Consider the following 22,459-nt stretch of genomic DNA (forward strand, 5'->3'; position numbering starts at 1 on the left):
AGCAAAGTAAGATGTATAAAAGATAAACATCACATGCAATCAAAATATGTGACATGATATGGCCATCATCATCTTGTGCCTTTGATCTCCATCTCCAGAGCATCGTCATGATTTCCATCGTCACCGGCATGACACCATGATCTCCATCATCTTGATCTATATCAATGTGTCGTCACATGGTCGTCTCGCCAACTATTGCTATCGCATAGCGATAAAGTAAAGCAATTATTTGGCGCTTGCATCTTATGCAATAGAGAGATAACCATAAGGCTTTTGCCAGTTGCCGATAACTTCAACAAAACATGATCATCTCATACAACAACTTATATCTCATCACGTCTTGACCATATCACATCACAACATGCCCTGCAAAAACAAGTTAGATGTCCTCTACTTTGTTGTTGCAAGTTTTACGTGGCTGCTACGGGCTGAGCAAGAACCGTTCTTACCTACGCATCAAAACCACAACGATAGTTTGTCAAGTTGGTGCCGTTTTAACCTTCGCAAGGACCGGGCGTAGCCACACTCGGTTCAACTAAAGTTGGAGAAACTGACACCCGCCAGCCACCTGTGTGCAAAGCACGTCGGTAGAACTAGTCTCGCGTAAGCATACGCGTAATGTCGGTCCGGGCCGCTTCATCCAACAATACTGCCGAACCAAAGTATGACATGCTGGTAAGCAGTATGACTTATATCGCCCACAACTCACTTGTATTCTAGTCGTGCATATAGCATCAACGCATAAAACCTGGCTCGGATGCCACTGTTGGGGAACGTAGTAATTTCAAAAAAATTCCTACGCACACGCAAGATCATGGTGATGCATAACAACGAGAGGGGAGAGTGTTGTCCACGTACCCTCGTAGACCGAAAGCGGAAGCGTTATAATAACGCGGTTGATGTAGTCGTATGTCTTCACGATCTGACCGATCAAGTACCGAACGCACGGCACCTCCGAGTTCTGCACACATTCAACTCGATGACGTCCCTCGAACTCCGATCCAGCCGAGTGTTGAGGGAGAGTTTCGTCAGCATGACGGCGTGGTGATGATGATGATGTTCTACCGACGTAGGGCTTCGCCTAAGCACCGCTACGATATGATCGAGGTGGATTATGGTGGAGGGGGGCACCGCACACAGCTAAGAGATCAAGAGATCAATTGTTGTGTCTTTGGGGTGCCCCCTACCCCCATATATAAAGGAGTGGAGGAGGGGGAGGGCCGGCCCTCTCTATGGCGCGCCCTAGGGGAGTCCTACTCCCACCGGGAGTAGGATTCCCCCTTTCCTAGTAGAACTAGGAGCCTTTCCAAGTAGTAGGAGTAGGAGGGAAGGAAAGGGAAGGGAAAAGGAGAAGGAAGGAAGGGGCGCCCCCCTCCCTAGTCCAATTCGGACCAGCCCATGGGGAGGGGTGCGGCCACCCTTTGAGGCCTTTCTCTCCTTTCCCGTATGGCCCATTAAGGCCCAATACGAATTCCCGTAACTCCCCGGTACTCCTGAAAATACCCGAATCACTCGGAACCTTTCCAAAGTCCGAATATAGTCATCCAATATATTGATCTTTACGTCTCGACCATTTCGAGACTCCTTGTCATGTCCCCGATCTTATCCGGGACTCCGAACTCCTTCGGTACATCAAAACATATAAACTCATAATATAACTGTCATCGTAGCGTTAAGCGTGCGGACCCTACGGGTTCGAGAACTATGTAGACATGACCAAGACACGTCTCCGGTCAATAACCAATAGCAGAACCTGGATGCTCATATTGGCTCCTACATATTCTACAAAGATCTTTATCGGTCAAACCGCATAACAACATACGTTGTTCCCTTTGTCATCGGTATGTTACTTGCCCGAGATTTGATCGTCGGCATCTAAATACCTAGTTCAATCTCGTTACCGACAAGTCTCTTTACTCGTTCCGTAATACATCATCCCGCAACTAACTCATTAGTTGCAATGCTTGCAAGGCTTAAGTGATGTGCATTACCGAGAGGGCCCAAAGATACCTCTCCGACAATCAGAGTGACAAATCCTAATCTCGAAATACGCCAACCCAACAAGTACCTTCGGAGACACCTGTAGAGCACCTTTATAATCACCCAGTTACGTTGTGACGTTTGGTAGCACACAAAGTGTTCCTCTGGTAAACGGGAGTTGCATAATCTCATAGTCATAGGAACATGTATAAGTCATGAAGAAAACAATAGCAACAAACTAAACGATCAAGTGCTATGCTAACGGAATGGGTCAAGTCAATCACATCATTCTCTAATGATGTGACCCCGTTAATCAAATGACAACTCATGTCTATGGCTAGGAAACTTAACCATCTTTGATTCAACGAGCTAGTCAAGTAGAGGCATACTAGTGACACTCTGTTTGTCTATGTATTCACACATGTATTATGTTTCCGGTTAATACAATTCTAGCATGAATAATAAACATTTATCATGAAATAAGGAAATAAATAATAACTTTATTATTGCCTCTAGGGCATATTTCCTTCAGGACCCACCAACTATATCTTCGCACGCAAGGAAGTGTGTCCTTATCTTCCCTGACATCTAGGACCCACCCGGTCGAAGTGTACATAGCATTGTCTGTCTGGTCACAAATGTCTACGTACATATTGGTCGATCGGTCTGTCTGCCATGACGACCGGGGCCGAGTAAGGAGCGGTAGCAGTTCAGGCAGTCCCGTCTAAATCGTGTACATATATGTACAACCACACTACAAAAAAGACGGCCACGTACGCACATATGGGCATGGTCTCGAACGTGTACAACGATGACATCTTGTTCATCGGCAGGCAACCGGCTGGGTCAGAATTGAGAAACAGCGTCATGTTCATCGGGAGGCAACCGACTGGGTCGGAACGCGTCCTGTTCATCGGGAGCCAATTGGCTTGCACAGAATAGCTGAAACGGGGTCTGGTGTACCGCAAAACGGAGTAAACGAACTTCTGTTCGACCGCCTACGATGGCAATGGGGTCCTGTTCATCGGGAGGGGTGTAGCGTACCGCAAAAGGAGGAATGAACTTCTGGCCAACTGCCTACGGTCGAAGCGGTGTCCTGTTCATCGGGAGGGGTCCGGTGTACCGCAAAATGGAAGAAACGAACTTCTCGCCAACCGCCTACAGTCAAAATGGGGTCCTGTTCATCGGGAGGGTTGTGGCGTACTGCAAAACCGGACTCTACGGGCTACTGTTCATCCACCGTCTACTGCCTTGCTCCAGCCTCCACGTGCTATTGTTCATCCACCGTCAACTTCCTCCAGCCTCCATCGGCTACTGTTCATAGATCCTCCACCAGCTACTGCTCATAGAGCCTCCACGGGGTCTTGTTCATCCAGCCCCAACCGGCTGGGGTGTGGCGGCTTCCTTGGGGTCATGTTCATCCAGCGACAACCGCCTACACACGGCTAGTGTCCTGTTCATCCAGCGGCAACCACCTACATGTGAACAGGGTCATGTTCATCCAAACCCCACTGGGAACTGTTCATCCACAACCACCAACCGGCTGGACTCGCCACGTCTCGACTCATTCTATGTATCACGCGCGTGGCAGCAAGGGACACTGTTCATCCAAAGGCAACCCAACCGGCTAGCTACATCTTGCACAAGGGTTCGATCGACTTTAGTAAGTAGAGTAACGATCGATCAGGTTCAGTTAGCAACGAAGGAGTCAGTTAAGTTAGCGACGAAGGAATCATTCGAGTTCAGTTAGCAGCGAAGGGATCGATCGGCTTCAGTACGTAGCTAGTGCGATCGCTCAGGCTCAATAAGCCAATGTCTCACTCGGATTCAGTTAGCGAACGCCTCGCACACACACGCGTATGAGAGAGAAACATGCAAACCACATTGCACCGCTCGGCCCTGACCACCCACCATAACCACGAACTCACCGAAATTTTCCTCACCCTCACTTCTACCATGATTTTTTACGTCATGAACGGCCCAAAGAATGTCATGCATGTGCGTCTCCGGCCTGCCAAGGACGAAAATCCCATTTTTGTCATGATTTTTTGTCATAGAAGTAGGAGCCCACCACATCTATGATGATAAGTGTTTTTGTCACAATTATCGTTAGAACTCTCAGAACCATGACAGAAAAAGTTTTTGTTCGGGCCATAATGTCCCGGATGTGTCTTTTTTTGTAGTGTTGCTATTAAGGGTAAAACGATGGGGTTTAATCATATTGCTTGAGTTTACTTCGTCTACATCATGTCATCTTGCTTAAGGCGTTACTCTGTTTGTCATGAACTTAATACCATAAATGCATGTTGATAGCGGTCGATTGGTGGACTAATAATAGTAGATGCAGGAAGGAGTCGGTCTACTTGTCATGGACGTGATGCTTATATACATGATCAGTGCCATGAATACGTCATAACTATGTGCTTTTTTATCAATTGGCAAAAAGTAATTTGTTTCCCTCACCGTATGCTATTGTTTCGAGAGAGAGGCCTCTGGTGAAAACTATGGCCCCCGGGTCTACTTTAATCATATTATAAAAAACAAAAATACCTTGCTATAATTTATTTACTTTTATTTTGTTTTGCACTTTATCTATCTACATATACAAGATTTGATTCTTCCAAGTAACGAGTTCAAGGGGATTGACAACCCTCTTGCCCGTGTTGGGTGCAAGTATTTGCTTTTGCGTGTGCATGTGTTGTTCACTAGGATTTGGTTTGTGCTCCTTCTAGTTCAACAAACCTTGGTTCCCAGATGGGGGAAATACTTATCACTAATATATTGCTTCAACCTTCCTCTTCAGGGAAAATCCCAACGCAGCTCACAAGTAGCAAATCTCAATGGAAGCTCATGGAGATCAACACTACAAGTTGCACTCACACTAGTGAAGGAGGACACCAAGAATATCCAGAGCACATGCAATGCAATGCAACCATGCCCTGCCTATAGCTACAAGGAGACCAAGGAAAAACATGAAAACTCTCGAATATAAGGAGACTTTGCACGAACATAGAAAGGACACATTGTATCTGACATCATTGGTAGTCACCCTATATAAGGAGGGTGACGATTGGTGTTGTAGCCATCAATGGTCAGGGTAAGTACAAATGGAGGAGTGATGTCTACTACACAACTTATTCTTGTAGACTTGTGTTGGGCCTCCAAGCGCAGAGTTTGTAGGAGAGTAGCAAGTTTCCCTCAAGTGGATGACCTAAGGTTTATCAATCCGTGGGAGGCGTGGGATGAAGATAGTCTCTCTCAAACAACCCTACAATCAAATACAAGAAATCTCTTATGTCCCCAACACACCCAATACAATGGTAAATTGTATAGGTGCACTAGTTTAGTGAAGAGATGGTGATACAAGTGTAGTATGGATAGTAGATATAGGTTTTTGTAATCTGAACATATAAAAACAGCAAGGTAGCAAGTAGTGTGAGCACAAACGGTATTGCAATGCTTAGAAACAAGGCCTAGGTTTCATACTTTCACTAGTGGAATCTCCCAATAGTGCTAACATAATTAAATCATATAACGATCCCTCAACGTGTGACAAAGAGTCACTCCAAAGTTCACATCTAGCAGAGAAGATAAGATGAAAGTGTTGTAGGGTACGAGACCACCTCAAAGTTATTCTTTCTGATCGATCTATTGGGCTATTCCTATAAGTGTCACAAATAGCCCTAGAGTTCATACTAAAATAACACCATATGATACACATCAACAAATTCTAATGTCGCCTAGATACTCCAATGCCACCACAAGTATCCGTGAGTTGATTATTCGATATGCATCAAACAACTTCAAATTCATAATATTCAATCCAACACAAATACCTTCAAATAGTGCCCCAAGGTTTCTACCGGAGAAACAAAGACGAAAACATGCATCAACCCCTATGCATAGATTACCCCAATGTCATGATAATCCGCAAGTTGAATACCAAAACATATATCAAGTGAATCAATAGAACACCCCATTGTCACCAAGGGTATACACATGCAAGACATACATCAAGTGTCCTCAAATAAAAAATGTATTCAATCCAATAATAGTGAAACCTCAAAGGTAAAAACTCAATTCATCACAACAAGATAGAGAGGGAAAAACACCATATGATCCAACTATATTAACAAAGCTCGCGGTACATCAAGATCATGCCAAATCAAGAACATGAGAGAGAGACAGAGAGAGAGAGACACACACACAGAGAGAGAGATCAAACACATAACTACTGATACATACCCTCAGCCCCAAGGGTGAATTACTCCGTCCTCATCATGGAGATCGCCGGGATGATGAAGATGGCCTCCGATGATGATTTCCCCCTCCGACAGGGTGCTAGAGGAGGCCTCCAGATGAGATTGCTTCTGTACAGAGGCTTATGGCGGCGGAGTGGAAGTTCTAGGTTTCTTTCTGGGTTTTTGGTATTTATATGAATTTTTGGCGTTGGTTTCACATCAAGGGGGTCCACGAGGGAGCAACAAGCTTGGTAGACCCTCCCTATCCCCCAAGGCGCGCCTACCAGGCTCGTCGCATCCTAGTGGCTCTTCTGGTCCTTCCACGAAGCTTCGGAGGTCTCTTTTGGTCCATAAAAAATCACCGTAAATTTCCAGCCCATTCTGAGGACTTTTATTTCTTCACAAAAACAACAAGATGGTAGTTCTATTGAAAACCACGCCAGTCCGGGTTAGTTCCATTCAAATCATATCAGAAACATATAAAATTATTTTAAACATGGAATTAATACTTCATAAATTATAGATACATTGGAGGCATATCAAGGAGCGAGCTTGATCTAGCAAAGGATTATACTTCTCTAGAAAACGAATACCTAAGAGGACACTATCTATCCCCCTGCAAAATAAAGGCGAGTGATCATGATTGATCCGCCCACACCGAAAACCTCAACCTGGGGAATGCTTCAAGATTTTCCGTACTTCTGTATGTCTCGGCATTTTGCCATCCCAAGGTTGTGGTGTTGGAGACACACCTCAATATATAACCGGTAGACCATTTTGCAACGAATGATGAGTGTGGAGTTAAATAGTCTTGGCAAGTAACGGTAAACGAGGGGTCCTTCTATTCAAAGGGAAACAACAAGATTAAGCTTTAAGCTTTCGAAGATTAATCATCAAGCTAATATGGTGGCTCATGTGGTTGCTAGATTTAGCTTCGATAGGAGATCAGATGGTTGTCCTTTTAATAGTTTTCCGCCATGCATGGTGTATGTTGTAAGGAACGACTGTGAAAAATAGGCAATTAATTAATGCAAGTGGAGGCGTTTCCAAAAAAGGTAAGCAACAATTCAACTTATAATTTGTAGCTAACCTTTTATTGATGTTTGAATGGAGCAACAACATGATTTTCTAGCAAATCAATAGTTTGTATTTGAGAGTTCATGGAAAAAGACAAATGGCAAATTCTTTTTGTATGGACATTGTGATTTGCCATAGTTGGTTATGGGGACATTAATGAAATACACCATGAAAAGGGTGGTGGGACTTAAACAGTGCATGCAAGTTTTTTACAGGAAACTTCGAGTGGTCACGAGTAGATGTTGTTGGTTTATATTGGTGATGTTTTCAGCCAGAGAAGAGGAAGGACAAGGTAACGGTTGGATCACACGGTTATAAATACTGGAGCGGATATTAATATGTAGTTTAATCAATCCAACCACTAAAAATCATTAACGAGCAATAAATAGTCTTCCTATGGGCGGTATGATAGGCAGGAGGTTTCACGCTGCTTAAAGCTTGCTAGTTCATCAGGATGGATTTAATGAGGTGGTGCAACATGCATCTAAATAATCACACATATTAAAGGATGCTCCATTTCCTCTTTCATGGCATGCTCTGGTTTGAAGTGTCTGTCGTGATCTTGTAGCATTAGAAGAAGTCATGTTTGTCTGAAAAGTCTGCAACGTCCTCTGACGCCTTTCGGGGGGGTGTAAACAAAGGCGAGGATATGTCCTTGCTATGTTCTCATGACAACCTCCTTATTTGGGGGCGGAAAACAATTATGTCAGATACAATGCGTCCTCACTGGACTGACTTGGATGGACATTTGATTTTCCTTGGTTGGATTATGGTGTCCTTGATGAAATAATCTAGGAAAATGAGGGTGGGTCACAAAGTGTATGCAGGTATTTTGCAGAAGTTTGATTGATTTTGGAACAAATATTGTCTCATTATATTGGCGGCGTCTTCACTTAGAGAAGATGAATGACAAGAAAATAGTTGGAGTGGATATGCATATGGAGTTTAATCACAGTGACCACCAATCATCATTAATGAAAATTGAATATTACTTATTCCTCAAGATGGGTGGTATGTGGGACAACTTGTGACGCTTTGAAGCCTTGCCAGTTTTGTGGGGATGGATTTAATGAGGTGGTGTGGCGCGCGTGCGAATAATCGTCCTTGCATGACCATGAGGGGTGGAATACTATCCAAGTTAGGTCTACTCCCATGCACAAATCTAGTATGTTAGGGTTTTGGAATAAAATCCTATGTAGTTATTATGACAACCCCAAAGAGAACTTCAATGGGTGATGCACGAACTCATGCCAAATGATAACAAAGATAACAAGGATTTGGCATACAAAACTAGGAAAAAAAACTAGAGCACGAGGGAACTCATTGGCGAAAAACATATCATGGGATAATTGGTGACATGGATCCGACGTGCTTCCAAGGTTTCTCTTCAACTCATAAGAGCAACATGATGGTTCAACTAATTGGGTGGAAAGTAAGAACTAGAAGTCGCCCTCTCACTGCAGCGGGTGAAGGACAAGAAGAATACATTGGGCACAAAAAAGATCCACAATCCAAGTAGTATGATGCAATCATGGCTTGTATGCAACCCAACCTTTTCTATCCATCAGGTGACTAGGCAATGAAACTACATCAAAGAGGCTTGACGATAAGGAGACTTGGCAAGCACACATGTATTTGCCAAAAGTGGTTGTGTCTCTTGATCATGATGACAAGTAGTCGGGGTGTGCATGTCCACTATCGGGGAGAGTAAAAATGTGGGGATGAGGTAGATCTAATATTGGATAATACCTCCCTGGAAAATGAACACCTAGAGAACACTATGTCTAGTCCCATCAAGTCAAGGGAGGTGATCATGATTGATCCTCCAACAATAAAAATCTCAACCTCGGGAATACTTTGATAGTGTGCTAAAATCCAATAAACTAATTTGTAATGAATGATGAATATGGTGGAACGAGGGTTATTTTGTTTGAAAAGCGAAATGATATGCCAACCAATATTTTGTGCCCAACCTTTATTGATGTCATGATAGAGTAAGAATAAGACAAAAAATAGCAGTTCATTGCTTTGTATTGAAATTTCATGAAAACTAAAAATGGACAAAGGCCCTTTTTGCATGGAGACTAAAATTTGCCATGGCTGATTATGGAGTTTTAAAGAAAACAGTCCATCAAAAGGAGGATGTGATTAAAATAGTATATATAGGTTTTTTGTGAAACCTTGAGTGATAGTGTATTATATGTCGTCGATTATATTGGTGATGTTTTCACGTAGACAAGAGGAAGGCCAAAAGAGCTATTGGATCAAACAATTATGAATAGATAAATATGAATATGGAGTTTATTCACTCCAACCACCTACCATCATTTATGAGCACTAAATACTATTCCTCAAGATGCAGGGAGGGGTAGGCAGGAAGATTCATCTTGCTTTGAAGCTTACTGGTTTCATGTGGATGTATTTTTTTGGAGAAAAGACACACACACGACTTTATAAATAAAGCCACCAGGCAAAGTATACAACCAACAGAACATAACAAAAGTAGCAGCATCCCCATCAGGAATCAACCGACATAAACAGTTTTACAATAATAGGAACGCAGGCCAACAACCTACTACCAACGGCCTAAAAGATTGACCAACTACAACATAAGCACAAAAGTGAGCATTAGGAAGGAGCAGCTCGATATTGCTGAGATAAAGTTGAAGCATACTCGAGAGATCAACAACCCCATAATGTTTTGCATGACTGTGATGTTGGGTTTTAGAAAACAAAGAAGTGGTTATGACAAGCTCAAAGAGAACCACAATGGGTCATGGGAGGACATATATCATGTGGTTATGAAGCAAAGGAGTTGGTGTGCATGACCGGGGAAAAATAGGGCAAGAGGAAACACATTGGCGAAAAATAAGAAAATTGAATGAAAATGATGAGTTGGAAACGAGATGGTCTCTCTACAACTAAGAAATAAAAAACTTTCTACCAATCTTTCTTTGCAGAAAGGCCGAAGGCCATATGTTAAATAAAACCACCCCTTACAAGATCTTCCTTACAATAGTCAAAAATTAGAGTCAAGTCCTCTATGAATTTAACATCGTCTTCCTTGTGTATCCACCAGCGACGCATCATGACCAAAACTCCTTCCCGTCTTTGGGCCTCCGTCTCAGAGGAGTAATTCAGTTGAAACCCAATAGCCTGTAGAAGCAACATCCGATGAGTTGTCGATTTAGACCAGAAGGCGCCGACGAAAACGATTTCGATAGAATGTCGCCCCAAGGGAGCCGAAAAATGAGAAGGGCCAAAAGACAATCCCAACTCCGGCTAGACAGAGAAGGGGGGGGCAAACCCCACAAGTTTGCCGATGAAGCCGAGTGCCCTTCGCTCGATGCCACCGTCGTGATCAGCAGCTAATCACGACAGGCCAAGTACCATACGATCGACACCATGACTCGTTGAAGCCACTATGAGGAAGGACATCTACATGGGAAAATCGAGGAACCATTATTCTCATCTTCATGGCGTCGCTGCCCAAACTTCACAAGAGACGAAGAAGTAATTAGCCCCCTCAAGTCCACATGTTTTACCATTTGCCCCCATGAACTTCCTCTCTAGCTCCGCCACTGGCCCAAACACTCAAATAGAGGGTCCCTCATCCTTCCACACACGCAATGCCAATAGAGGCTAGGGGTACCCGCGACAAAGCTGATGGTTTGAGGGGATGAGCAGTCGCCCCCTAATAGCCTCATATAGAGAAAACATAGGAAAACGTTTCAAATGCATGCATACTAGAACTCTGTACGGAACTAAAGTATGACTTAAAGAATTGGGTGCAATGCAAGGACACCCATAATCTATTTTTTTGGGTAACATTTTTTCCTATGCCCCTTCTTGGCACCAACTTCTCCGGGACGGTGATATGCTCATATTGCAGTTGCCTACGTCTTTTGGCTACATTGGTGACCTCTCGAGTTTAAATAAGGTTGCTCCAGTAAGGCGGGGGCGAAGAGGCAGCAACAAGAGATGCAGAAGGAAAACAGTGTTGTTTATTTCAAGGATCTGAATGTAATTTCTTATTTTTGTACGGGCTTGTTTATACAATATATTTGGCATTGTGCCTTTTCCACAAAAAAGAACATACCCAACATTTTCATTTTCACCAAATTCATTCCAAATTAGTTATTCCATGAATAATAATGACATTTTATAGATCTAAAACAAAAAACATGACACTACATTTTCTGAGAAAGACATGACACGAGTGACACACAACCTGCCCAAGTGGGTTGGCATGACACAATCGAGCCCATGCTAATGTGTCACGCACGACAAGGTTCGTGTGGGCATGTTTATAAGTGAGTCGTGTCGTGCCAACACACAGGTCTCGCCACTAGGCCCAGGCACGACACATGTATTAAACGGGCCAGCTCGCGACACGTTTAGTCTTAACGGGCCACTTGCTTTTCAGGCCGGTTAGGCTGTTCTTATGCCATTTTTGGTCAGTTGGGCCTACTTTTTGCTATAAATATCAGAAAAAAAATAATAAAGTGGTCACGTGGTGCCGTCACGCGGGCCTCGCGTGGAGGCTCAAGCACGACCCACTTAGCCACGTGCCGTGTGGGCCCATCACATGCCGGGTATGCCTGGCACGACCCAGGTAGCCGGCTCTGTTGACAAATCAGTTGGTGGTTCCTATTTATCGCGTAGGTTGAAGGTTGTCGACCAAACACGCACCCGCCGGTGATAGCTACAGGAATTTGGGCCGATCCAAGTAGTGTGTACCATTTTTTATTTTTATTTTTCGTTTTTTATTTCATGTTTCTTTTTCGTTTCTTTTCCTTTTTTATTTCTATTGTTCCTTTTCATGTTGTGAACATCTTTCAAATTCACTAATGCCTTTTGAAATCGTGAACACTTTTTTTCAGAATCATGAACATTTTTTTCAGAATCATGAACATTTTTTTAATTGTGATTTTCTTAAACCCTTGAACATTTTTTTGAAATCATGAACATGTATTTACAAATTCATGTTATTTTTTCAAATTGTGAACTTTTTTTACACTTTCACAAACATTTTTAAAATCATGACTATTTTAGAATTCTCAACAATTTTTGAAATGCGGATATTTTTTAATCCATATAACATTTTTACAAGTCATGAATTTGATTTTGAATTTGCGAACATTTTCTGGTATCCATGAATATTTTTATAAAACTCATGATTTTTTTTCGAAATCATGATTTTTCAAAACAAATCACATTCTTTTTAAAATCCAGGAACATTTTTTGAAATCTTGAATATTTTTGAAAATTGTGAACGTTTTTTAATTCATATTTTTTTTCTGAAATCCATGAACATATTTTTAAAACCGATGAATATTTTCTGAATTCATGTTTTTTCAATTTCACATTTTTTTCCAAATTTGGGAACATTTTTGAAATTCACGAACATTTTTGAAAATTGGAAACAATTTATGAATTCAAGAACATTATTTTCCACATTTTAAAAATCTGACAGCATCTTTGAAATTGCTGAAGATTTTCAAATTCGATTGTTGGTGAAACCCTGAACATTTTCTTTAATAATGAAGCACTTTGTTTTACAAAGCCAGAAAGAAACAAAAAAAACAGGGCGCCCGCCCCGCGCATGGGCTGGCCGAAAAGCGTGCGGGGGTGCGCGTTTGCACATTACCCGCCGCGCAGGTCAATGAATAGGAGGTCTCCACTCCATCAGCTGCTGCCGGGTGCTAAAAAAAATAAAATCAGCTGCCGCCGGAGGTGGACCGGGCTTTGCTAGGCCGCGCTCCGCGCTCCACGATTGGTGGCTAGGTAGCAACTAGTTAACGAGCGCTCCTTCAGGAGCCTCGTAACGATTAGTGTTACTTGGCGCGCTCTCAGCATTTGCCACGTGCCGCGTTTTGAACGTTTCCTTCAAATTTTATTATTTTTATTTTTCTGCATGCTTTTTCGGTTTTTTAAACGGTTTTTTACCTGAGTTTTTTCGACGTTTTAGTTTTCTCTCGATCTTCCTTAGCTTTTCGATAAAAAATTTCAAAAAAAAATATTTTTGCACAAAAAAAATGCGTTTTTTTTCTTTCGCGGAAGTCACGGTTTTTTTCGCAAGAGGTACGGTTGTGCTTTAGCGAGAGTCAAAGCCGTGCCTTTCGGAAACGAAAAAAAAACGTGTTTTCTGTTTTTTTTTTGTGAGAGTCACAGTTTTGCTTCCGCGAGAGGCACGGTTGTGCTTTCACGAGAGTCACGACCGTGCATCTTGGAAAGGGAAAAACAAAACGCGTTTTCTCTTTTTTTTCTTTCGCGAGAGTCACGGTTTTACTTTCGTGAGAGACACGGTTGTGCTTTCGTGAGAGTCACGGCTGTGTCTCTCAGAAAGGGAAAAAAATACGCGTTTTCTGTTTTTTTCTTTCGCGAGAGTCACGGTTTTGCTTCCGCGAGAGGCACGGTTGTGCTTTCGCGAGAGTCACAGTCGTGCCTCTCGAAAACGAAAAAAACGCATTTTCTGGTTGTATTTTCCTTCCACGAGAGTTACGGGTGTGATTTCACGAGAGGCACGCCTCTTTCGGAAAAGGAAAAAACCGTGCTCCCGGTTCGGTTTTTTTGTCCGGTTTTTTATATGAAAATAAAAGTTCGTCAAAATCTATCAACATGAGATCTAGTTTTGAAGATCTCCACGCGAGGAATCCAATGATGAAAACGGTTTAAGATTTGGACGACGGTTTAAAAGATAAAACGTTTTGAATAAACGGACTTACGAAAAAAAGAAAACTTCTAGGTTGCGACAAATAACACGCTGCATATGCATCATTTATCACAAACTGGGAAATTAGAATGTTCTTTCCCCCGAGTACTTCTTAATTAATGATTTCGGGTCTTCCTGCTGTCGCCGCCAATCCTTCAAAGCAGCCAGTTTTCCCACAGAAGCTTCGCTCCCCCCCGCCGCCCGGCCCGAAAATTTCCCGCGGATGGCGCCAGAATTCCGAGCCGCGTCCACGCGCCCTCCAAACATTTCCTCCTTCCCGCTGGCGCCACTTCCTCCCCGCCATTTCCAGAGCTGGCCCGGGTATTTCACCGCCTCCAGAGCTAGCGTCCTCGCGCCATCACAGCACAATCCTTCTTCGTCTGGAGAGTGCTAGACAGGAGCGCGGTCGCGAGCGGCGGAGATGGAGGGCATGAGGAGGTTCGTCAACCCGCTGAAGCTCAGCGTGCAGAAGATGGAGCTGGAGCTCACCTGCCCCGTCTGGTACACCACCTCGCCTTCCCTTCTCCCCCCACCCCCCGTCTTTGTTCTCTGGATCTAGATGCGGATCGAGGCTACAACTTTGTATGCTTCTCGCGAGGATCCCATACAATATGAGCGCCGATAATACTTGCATACAAAAAAGGTGGACTTTGCTAGATTTGGGTCCGGGTAAAGCTTGGCCTCCTTGATTTGTAACGACTGGCGATCTCAATTTTTCTTTTTTTTTTGCAGCCTGAAGTTGCTCAGCGCGCCTACGATGCTGCCATGTTGCCACACATGCTGCAGGTTACTACTCTGACAACCTAACCGATGTGCAATTCTCTCTACTCACATCGCCTTGTGACGAATTTCTTGAATATTTTCAGCAAATGTGCCACTACGCAGGCTATGAATGGCCACAGCTGCGCCATTTGCAAGCTAGCCTACCATCCTCAAGGTACACATCGTTGTAAACCCAGGCGTTTGGTTACGGAATTTTCACTAATTGCTCACCTGATATCGAAACCACTTGCAGATTTAAGACCTGCTTCTCAAATTGAGGCGTTGGTGAACATTCAGAGGAGCATAAGCTCCACGGTCAGCAGCATGTCTCTGCAGCTCGGGACTCAAGCAGCCATTCCTGGTACACCATCGACCAATTCCTGTTTTTGTGCTCTCAGAATAACAGGCACATGGTTTCTTCTAGCTGTGAGACCATACTAGTATGTTGATTGATTTGGAAAATTCTTATTTTGGTCAGTTGCAAAGGCTACATCTCAAGGAACTCCAGAATCAGGAACGACAAGTTCTTACAACCTGGTTGCTGCAAAGCTGCCATGTAACCAAGCATCTGGACCTGCAAATGAAAATGTTGACGGTGTGCAAGCAATGGATCCTGCACCAGGAAACAGAACTAATGATGTGGCAGTTGGGCCAATGGTTATTGTACAGACAGGACCGTGTGGGTCTCAAACTCCTGTTGGCTCTGGGGATCTGGAATGTGATAGCAATGACCTTGAAGGAGAGTTGGTAATATTCTATCTTTTGCAGAGTAATAACTTGTTTCTACAAGCAATATTTGCTTTTTCCTCTCTTTGCATCTGGTATATCCTCTTTATAATAAAAAATCTCACTCATGAAACCGGTCATTCTGTCAGATAACAAGCGGATCACCTCCTCAGAGTACTTTGAAAAGAGGGCCAAATGTAACAGATGACAGTGCTAGAGGATTGAAGAGGCAAAAATCCTCAGATCAGAGTGAAAGTAAGTACTATTTAGTTTCTAACTAGTTACCTTTCTGAATTTCCAGAAATGGAAGACACTAATGTGATTGCAAACATCAATGCAGAACAACCAAGTATGAATGCTGCATGGAAATGCGAGTTTTGTCACTCTTCCGAAATCAGTGAGGTCAGACAATGGGCAAAATTTGATCTGTGTGCTGTATTCACCCACCACTGTTTGACTAGCCATGTCACTGACTGTTTGTATACTGCATAATCTAATGTACTTTTCAAAACTCAGTGTACTGGCCCTTTGTTGCATTGTCTGGATGAAGCACTAGTGAAGGATGATCAAGCATGGAAATCAAATGTTATCCATGTCCATGAGAAATGTGCTGAATGGTATGTTCCATGCAAGATTTGAACTTATCTTTCTGTATTTACATAAAAGCTTACTTCTCTGACTGAAAACATACATTTCACTTCGCATTTTTGTGGTTTTGTTTGTCTTATGGCTTTTGTTTCTAGTATCTGTGTCGTGATTACTAAGTTATTACAATACTAATACAGGGCTCCTCAAGCATACTTTGAAGGTGATATGGTTAAAAAGTTGGAGTCTGAGTTAGTCCGCTCTTCGAAGATGAAGTGTGGTATTTGTGGATTAAAAGGTGCTGCACTGGGCTGCCTTTTTAAGAGCTGCCGCAAGAGCTACCATTTACCATGTGCCCGTGGGGTCTCAGGCTGCAGATGGGACGAAGTAAGTCCTGCATCCTTTTTTTGATCTGCATTTAAGTTAAAGTGCAGTTCCTTTTTCTGGTATAAACATTTTGTCAAGTCCTATAATCAAATGAATGTGATGTGCTTTAGGGAGAGTTTGTTATGCTGTGTCCTACCCATTCATCAAAGAGGCTGCCATGTGAGAGATCGAAGTCAAAAAACAAGAAGGCCGCCCAGCCGCAACAGTGTGTTCTCTGCGCATGTTATTTATTGCTGCATTTTGCTATATCTGCATCTGTGTCTTGATGGACTTCACCTTTCCTCAATTTGCCAGGCCATCTTCTGAAACAGTGCTTGGTGATTCAAACTCACCATTCCCGATGGAGATGAATGAACTTTGGACCTCACTTTGTCCGACAAGTGAATGGGTGATATGTGGATCTGCCCTCTCTGATCAAGACAAGGTAATTCTTGCTTGTTTGATTATACCATTCACATACTATTACCTCGTGTGACTGCTCTGATAACAAAGTTGTCTTGGTGTCTCTGGAAACTTAACAGGAAATCTTGGATCAGTTTGAGTACCACTCAGGCGTCACAACAACCAATAACTGGAGTTCAAACGTAACTCATGTGCTTGCCAATACCAATGAAGATGGAGCATGTGGTAGGACACGAAAGGTTCTCCTGGCCATACTTGCTGGGAAATGGGTTGTCAATGTGAATTGTAAGTACATGTCCTCTGATGACCAAGTTCTCTTGATTGGTCCCACTTTTCCTTGACCACTGCACATGTTACACACAATGTTGGTTACATGTGGTCACTTTGTTTTGTATTTATCCTGGCTATTGAGCTTAGCAGAACATTACTTGCTGTGTGGACATTGTGCCTGAATTTACTTTGGTTTCCCTCGTTGCACCCTTTTTGGAAGGAAGTTCTTATACAGCATTTTTCTGATATTTAGGGCTGAGTGCTTGCCTGGAGGCTAAAAAACCAGTCCCAGAAGAGCCCTATGAGATTCGCTCTGATGTCCATGGCGCGATTGATGGCCCCCGTATAGGAAGGCTACGAGCAATGCAAAAGGTTTGTATAGAAATTCGTTGAGAAAATTAGCAAAATGTAAAATAAAATCTGAACAGGCTATGAGTGCACATCTTTCTTTCTGTAGGCACCAAGTCTGTTTTCAGGGTTGACCTTCTACTTCATTGGCCATCCTCTGACATTCAAGGTTGAGCTTGATGAATTGATTGCCGCAGCAGGGGGATCTATCTTGGGCAAGGCTGATCTCTCTAGCACATCCCTGATTGTTTACAACAAGGAAGTTCCGAAGGGATGTAACGAAGACGCCGTTGATGAGGTTTTCAGTAAGAGGGAAGCTGAGGCTCTAGACCTGGCAACAACATTTGGGTGCAGGGTTGTTCCTCATACATGGGTTTTGGATAGCATAGCATCCTGCACTCTTCAACCCATCTGACATTGTATCTACCTTTTTTGATCGAGAATATGTTCAAAATGCTGTAACATGAGCACCGAATCAAATGAAAGAAAGATCTTCTCTTTTTATCGTCGGTGACTTTGTGTTGTCACACTCTTACCTTTCTTGCCTAATAAAAGAAAATCTTATGTTTCACCTACCGACTGTGACAGGTGCAGCTGGTCTACTATTTCTTCTGCAAAAATAAACAAGAGGTGAAACTTGTAGGATTAGGTTTGCTCTAAAAGACCCATCGGTTGGGTGGATTTTAACCTGGAAATTTCGTTCTACACCTTTGGGTGCCGTTCCAAAAATTTCTGAATTTGGCTACGCAGCTGATCATTCAGTGCTAGAGCAGTGGGAGAGAAGCATGGAATGATTGTGGAGTGCATTGGAAACAAAGCAAGGGTGAAGGGAGGCTGAGGTCACTAGGCGTCTAGGTAGGTTGCTTCTGAAGCAGTCCACCAATAACATGGAGAGGTCCCCTTCAAGCTCTCCAGTCTCACCAGTCAGATAGTCACCCTTGTCCTTTAATTGTTGGTGTGGTGTTGCCTCATGCCAAAACAACTCCTGAACCTCTTCGTTTTCCCACCATCATCACCAGGGCTATTATAAAGGGACGACGCCCGTGGATCCCCGGCGGCAAAGCCATGGCGTTCTTCAACGGCGGGTCGCGGGCGCTGGTCGAAATCTTGACGAGGTTCCAGAGGTGTGTCGCCGCTAGCTCATCTTTCACACTATTTGGACTGAAGCAGAGTTGTGTTGAGTTGTTTTGTTCTGACCTCAGTGCTTAGTAGAGCTGCGGTGTTCAATGCTTAGTCCTGATACCGTGTCCATGCTTGGATGTTGCAGCGCCGAGAGACCAATGCCGGTGGATCACACCTTCTTCGAGTTCGGATCAGTGCGATACCATGTACAGGTGAATATGATCTCATCTTGAATCAGTCACTCACAAACCATGTGTATATTTGTTGTGAGCGGTGCTCTCAGAATCTGCCAGCTGATCGTATGTGTGTGCAGGCCTCGGCATCGGACCCCGAGAACGTGTATCTGTCGATATCGACGCCGTCCCTCTCCCACGAGGCGTCGCCGTCGACCGGCCTGCCGGAGTTCACGCTGCAGGAGGCGAGGAAGATGTACCACAAGTTCGCGGAGATCGTGGAGCCGTCCAAGGAAGGGTATGCTCTGACCCTGAAGCTCAACTTCTCCGGCCTGACCCGGCCAAAAGGTAGGCGCCTAGCTAAGCGTTCTCGCCGTCTTTCAGCCATGATCAGAGTAATCACCAGCAGCTTGCGTGCCTTTGTTGGAGGTGCTGTGCAGATCGCGCCAAGGCTGTTAGGCAGGTGTCGCTGCTGCAGTCCGTCGTCCTCGGGTCGCAGCTGAAGCACCTGCTGGGGAGCCTCGGCTCCTCCGGCGCCACCAAGCTCGTGTACAACCACCGCGACCCCTTCTTCGTCAGCAGGACGGTACGTACGTCCCCGCCGGAGTTTGGTGGAGACGAAGCTCGGTGTGTTTGGTTCGCTGATGGTGTTGGCCATTGCAGCCGGGGAAGATCAAGGCCATTTTCCCCATGCGTTTCCGGGACGACACGGACATAGCCGTCGCCACCTCCTTCTTCCAGGTGGGTGCCCGACACCAGCCATCAGTACTAGTTCAGTACCCACCCACCTGCTTTTTCGACCTGAGTGAGGTGTACGGGTGCAGGAGCTGCAGGACGCAGGGAACTCGTACGCGAAGGCGCCCAAGTGCAGTTGGTCGGCCATCCCGCCGCCGGAGCTGCGCGGGGAGTCTGTGCAGCACCTCACCACCAACGGCGGCTTCGTCTCCTTCGGTACGTTGCGTTGCCCCCTCTTGTGTCGCCTGTAATTGGAGTTTTCCGACGTGCTGGATGTCATGTGCGTGCAGACATCTTCGAGCGGCACGTGAAGCGGAAGAGGGCCGCCAAAACGGCGTGGATCCTGCTCAACTTCCAGGCCTACGTCAAGTACCACATCAAGGTTAGTTGGCTCGATCGATCGGGTCCCAGTGAACGCTGGCTGGTGATATCTGTGTGTTGATCACCATGCTGGATTTACTGACGGTAACAGCCAACCCGTGGATGCAGTGCACCCGAAACTACATTCAGAGCAGGATGAGAAAGCGGCAGGAGAGCTTGGCAGAGGTACGACTTCCCCCCATCTTTACAGAAAAAAAAAGCATAGATAAAACCCAAGAAAAGTGCAGGGAAAATGTTACTTTATGCCACACGCGTAATACACTCCCATTCTATACTTTCTGAAAAAAGAAGCTCCCGTGGCTGACAACTTTCACTGACTACTGAAAGAGTTTGGAATTTGGACGCTGCCGTGGCTGAAGCCAAGTTTCTAGTGATTGTGCTAAATCATTTGCTCATTGGGCTGCAGGTAATCCAAAATGCGAGGCTAAGGGGAGGCGATGACAAGAAGAAATCACAAGGTGACTTTAGCTGCACACTTATGCTCTCTACTTGAACATAATTCATACAAGTCCTAGATACTGCAACCTCACCTACTTGTGTAAAGGAGAATGCTGGCTGTGATTAGTTCCGCAGCTGAACCCAAATGATATTAATTACTCCCTCTGTGAAGGAATAGAAGACCGTTCAGAGCACTAAAGTAGTGACCAAAACGCTCTTATATTTCTTTACGGTGGGAGTACTGATAAGAACCGAATCATTAATTGGTGCTAACATTATTCTGATAGCTAGGACCATGCAAACACAACATATGCATCAGATGCAGGTATGGTATCTTTGGTACATGGGATCATCAAGCCTTTTCCTTTTGTCCCGCAGTGAGGAAGAAGAGCAAGAGAAGACTGTTCAGCCTCGGCAAGGCCAAGAAACTGCAGAAGGGTTTCAGGGCTGTCATTGACGGGATCAAGCGGCTCCGGCTGAGAATCAGAGTGAAAGCTCTGGACCGGTTCAGGCGGTGCTTCGTCGTGCCCAAGCTCGCTACGAAGAAGCATAATTACCTCAGACTAGGAGCATGAACAAAGACCCCATTCTGATGTCAGGACACACCCTCAAGCATGGGCAATCAGATAAGGAGGCGGTAATCCGGTATATGAATTTTCTTCAGGACAAGAGCTTTTTTGCAGGTTGTTTTGGTGCATGTACTTACATGCTAAAAGCTAGACATGACTTAGCTGTATTTCTAGGAGGATCTAGAAGTTCATGTAACCTACTGACCAGAGAATGGACACTTGGATAATTATAAAGATCGATGCCGCACAAGGGATTCATGCTGTTTTCATGTACCCATTAACAAAACAGAGATGGCCAAATCAATCTTCTGTCACACAGCAAGAGGATATACAAAGCTAAATGGGCATAATACTTTCTTCTACACATAAAAGATGTGCACCTAAGAGCATCACTACTCGAACACCCCAAAAGAAAAAACTTAACTCACAAAAACCATTTATTGCTTCCTCCGAACCATTTATTGTGTTTGGATTCTAAAACTTGAAAACAATAAGTTTAAAGTGATGTTGAAATGTTTGCATTGTTCAAATCAATGTGTGAATTAATATGTTGCCAAAAAGTAGTTGAATGGATTTGAAGTTTGCTAAAGGAAGTGAGATATAGCGGAGGAAACTTTAGGGAATTAAGTTTTGGGGATCGGTATGAATGCAGCCTAAAAAAACAGTTTTTTTTTGGGGGGAGTTAAGTTTTGGGGTTGGCTTTTTACGAGTTAAGTTTTGAGCTTCAACTAGAGATGCCCTAACTAATACTCTTAACACCCTTTCAAACTCAAAATGGATCTAAAAATATTGAATTTGAGAACACAAAGTCTATATTGTTCTATAGTCTCAGCCTTGATGAAGAAATCTGCTTGAATCTTTGGCGGGACATATTGGAGACAAATAGTTGGCTGTTGGTAATGGGAGCACATCAACCATGAATCCACGCCAATATGCTTGATCAGCTTATGCTTATATGGATCATAGACAATATGAACAACATCAACACTATCACATAGAAGCAAGGTGGGTGCACCACATGACACCAAGATCAGCCAGGAGCCGTTGAAGCCATACACACTATCATAGACATGACCCTGTTAGTTAGCTCTAAAATTCCATTGCTAGCAGGTAATCAAGGCGATTCAGTTGGGTGTCGGTGACCGCAGGTCTCTTCGTAGTTGGTGAAAGTGCTCCATTGCCCTCTAGTGGATTCTTGGTGATATATGATAACTTGATTAAAGGGACTAAAGTTTGTTCAAGTATATTTCAAAACAAGTCTCAAAAGATGCAAGTTGGAAAGACCGTTGTTGACCAAGGCTAAGGACATCTATTTATAGCTTTTAGTGATTAAAGATTACGTTGAGTCCATATGTGTGCTCAAGTTTGTGAGGTGATACTTTTCTTTCAAAGTGCCTAGAGATCAAACCCCAAAATCACTCAAACCTTTCCGCACATTTAAATTTTACATTGTTTGGAGCCACCGACTCAAATCCACTTGGAGCCCTTGACTCCATTCCAGAGAGATAGCCGTGGTGGGCATGCCTTAAAAACGATCTCGCTAACGCC

General features: G+C 43.9%; 2 protein-coding genes across 5 annotated transcripts; both read left to right on the forward strand.

Moving 5' to 3' along the window:
* Positions 1-14,236: 14,236 nt before the first annotated feature.
* On the forward strand, positions 14,237-17,995 carry BARD1 (breast cancer associated RING 1). The gene is made up of 14 exons (XM_048695315.2): positions 14,237-14,514; positions 14,746-14,799; positions 14,880-14,950; positions 15,029-15,136; positions 15,254-15,522; positions 15,651-15,756; positions 15,842-15,903; positions 16,018-16,118; positions 16,287-16,473; positions 16,584-16,678; positions 16,768-16,897; positions 16,995-17,160; positions 17,399-17,517; positions 17,603-17,995. The coding sequence occupies exons 1-14, from the start codon at positions 14,435-14,437 to the stop codon at positions 17,906-17,908; spliced, it is 1,854 nt and encodes a 617-aa protein (XP_048551272.1). The 5' UTR covers positions 14,237-14,434; the 3' UTR covers positions 17,909-17,995.
* Positions 17,996-18,128: 133 nt separating this feature from the next.
* Positions 18,129-21,208, forward strand: LOC125530899 (actin-related protein 2/3 complex subunit 2B). Of its 4 annotated transcripts, none has more exons than XM_087544556.1 (11): positions 18,129-18,348; positions 18,513-18,617; positions 18,696-18,827; positions 18,929-19,136; positions 19,218-19,374; positions 19,452-19,529; positions 19,613-19,739; positions 19,814-19,905; positions 20,013-20,069; positions 20,311-20,362; positions 20,721-21,208. In XM_087544556.1, the coding sequence occupies exons 3-11, from the start codon at positions 18,752-18,754 to the stop codon at positions 20,915-20,917; spliced, it is 1,044 nt and encodes a 347-aa protein (XP_087400682.1). In that variant the 5' UTR covers positions 18,129-18,348; positions 18,513-18,617; positions 18,696-18,751; the 3' UTR covers positions 20,918-21,208. The 4 variants fall into 4 exon arrangements, with proteins under 4 accessions (XP_087400682.1, XP_087400680.1, XP_087400679.1 ...); XM_087544554.1 differs by having other exon boundaries at positions 18,129-18,416; positions 18,761-18,827; positions 20,721-21,207; XM_087544553.1 differs by having other exon boundaries at positions 18,129-18,416; positions 19,229-19,374; positions 20,721-21,204.
* Positions 21,209-22,459: the final 1,251 nt, after the last annotated feature.

Source organism: Triticum urartu, chromosome 2A (assembly GCF_056163025.1).
Source record: "Triticum urartu cultivar PI428250 chromosome 2A, HENAU_Tu73, whole genome shotgun sequence".
Taxonomy (NCBI): Eukaryota; Viridiplantae; Streptophyta; class Magnoliopsida; order Poales; family Poaceae; genus Triticum; species Triticum urartu.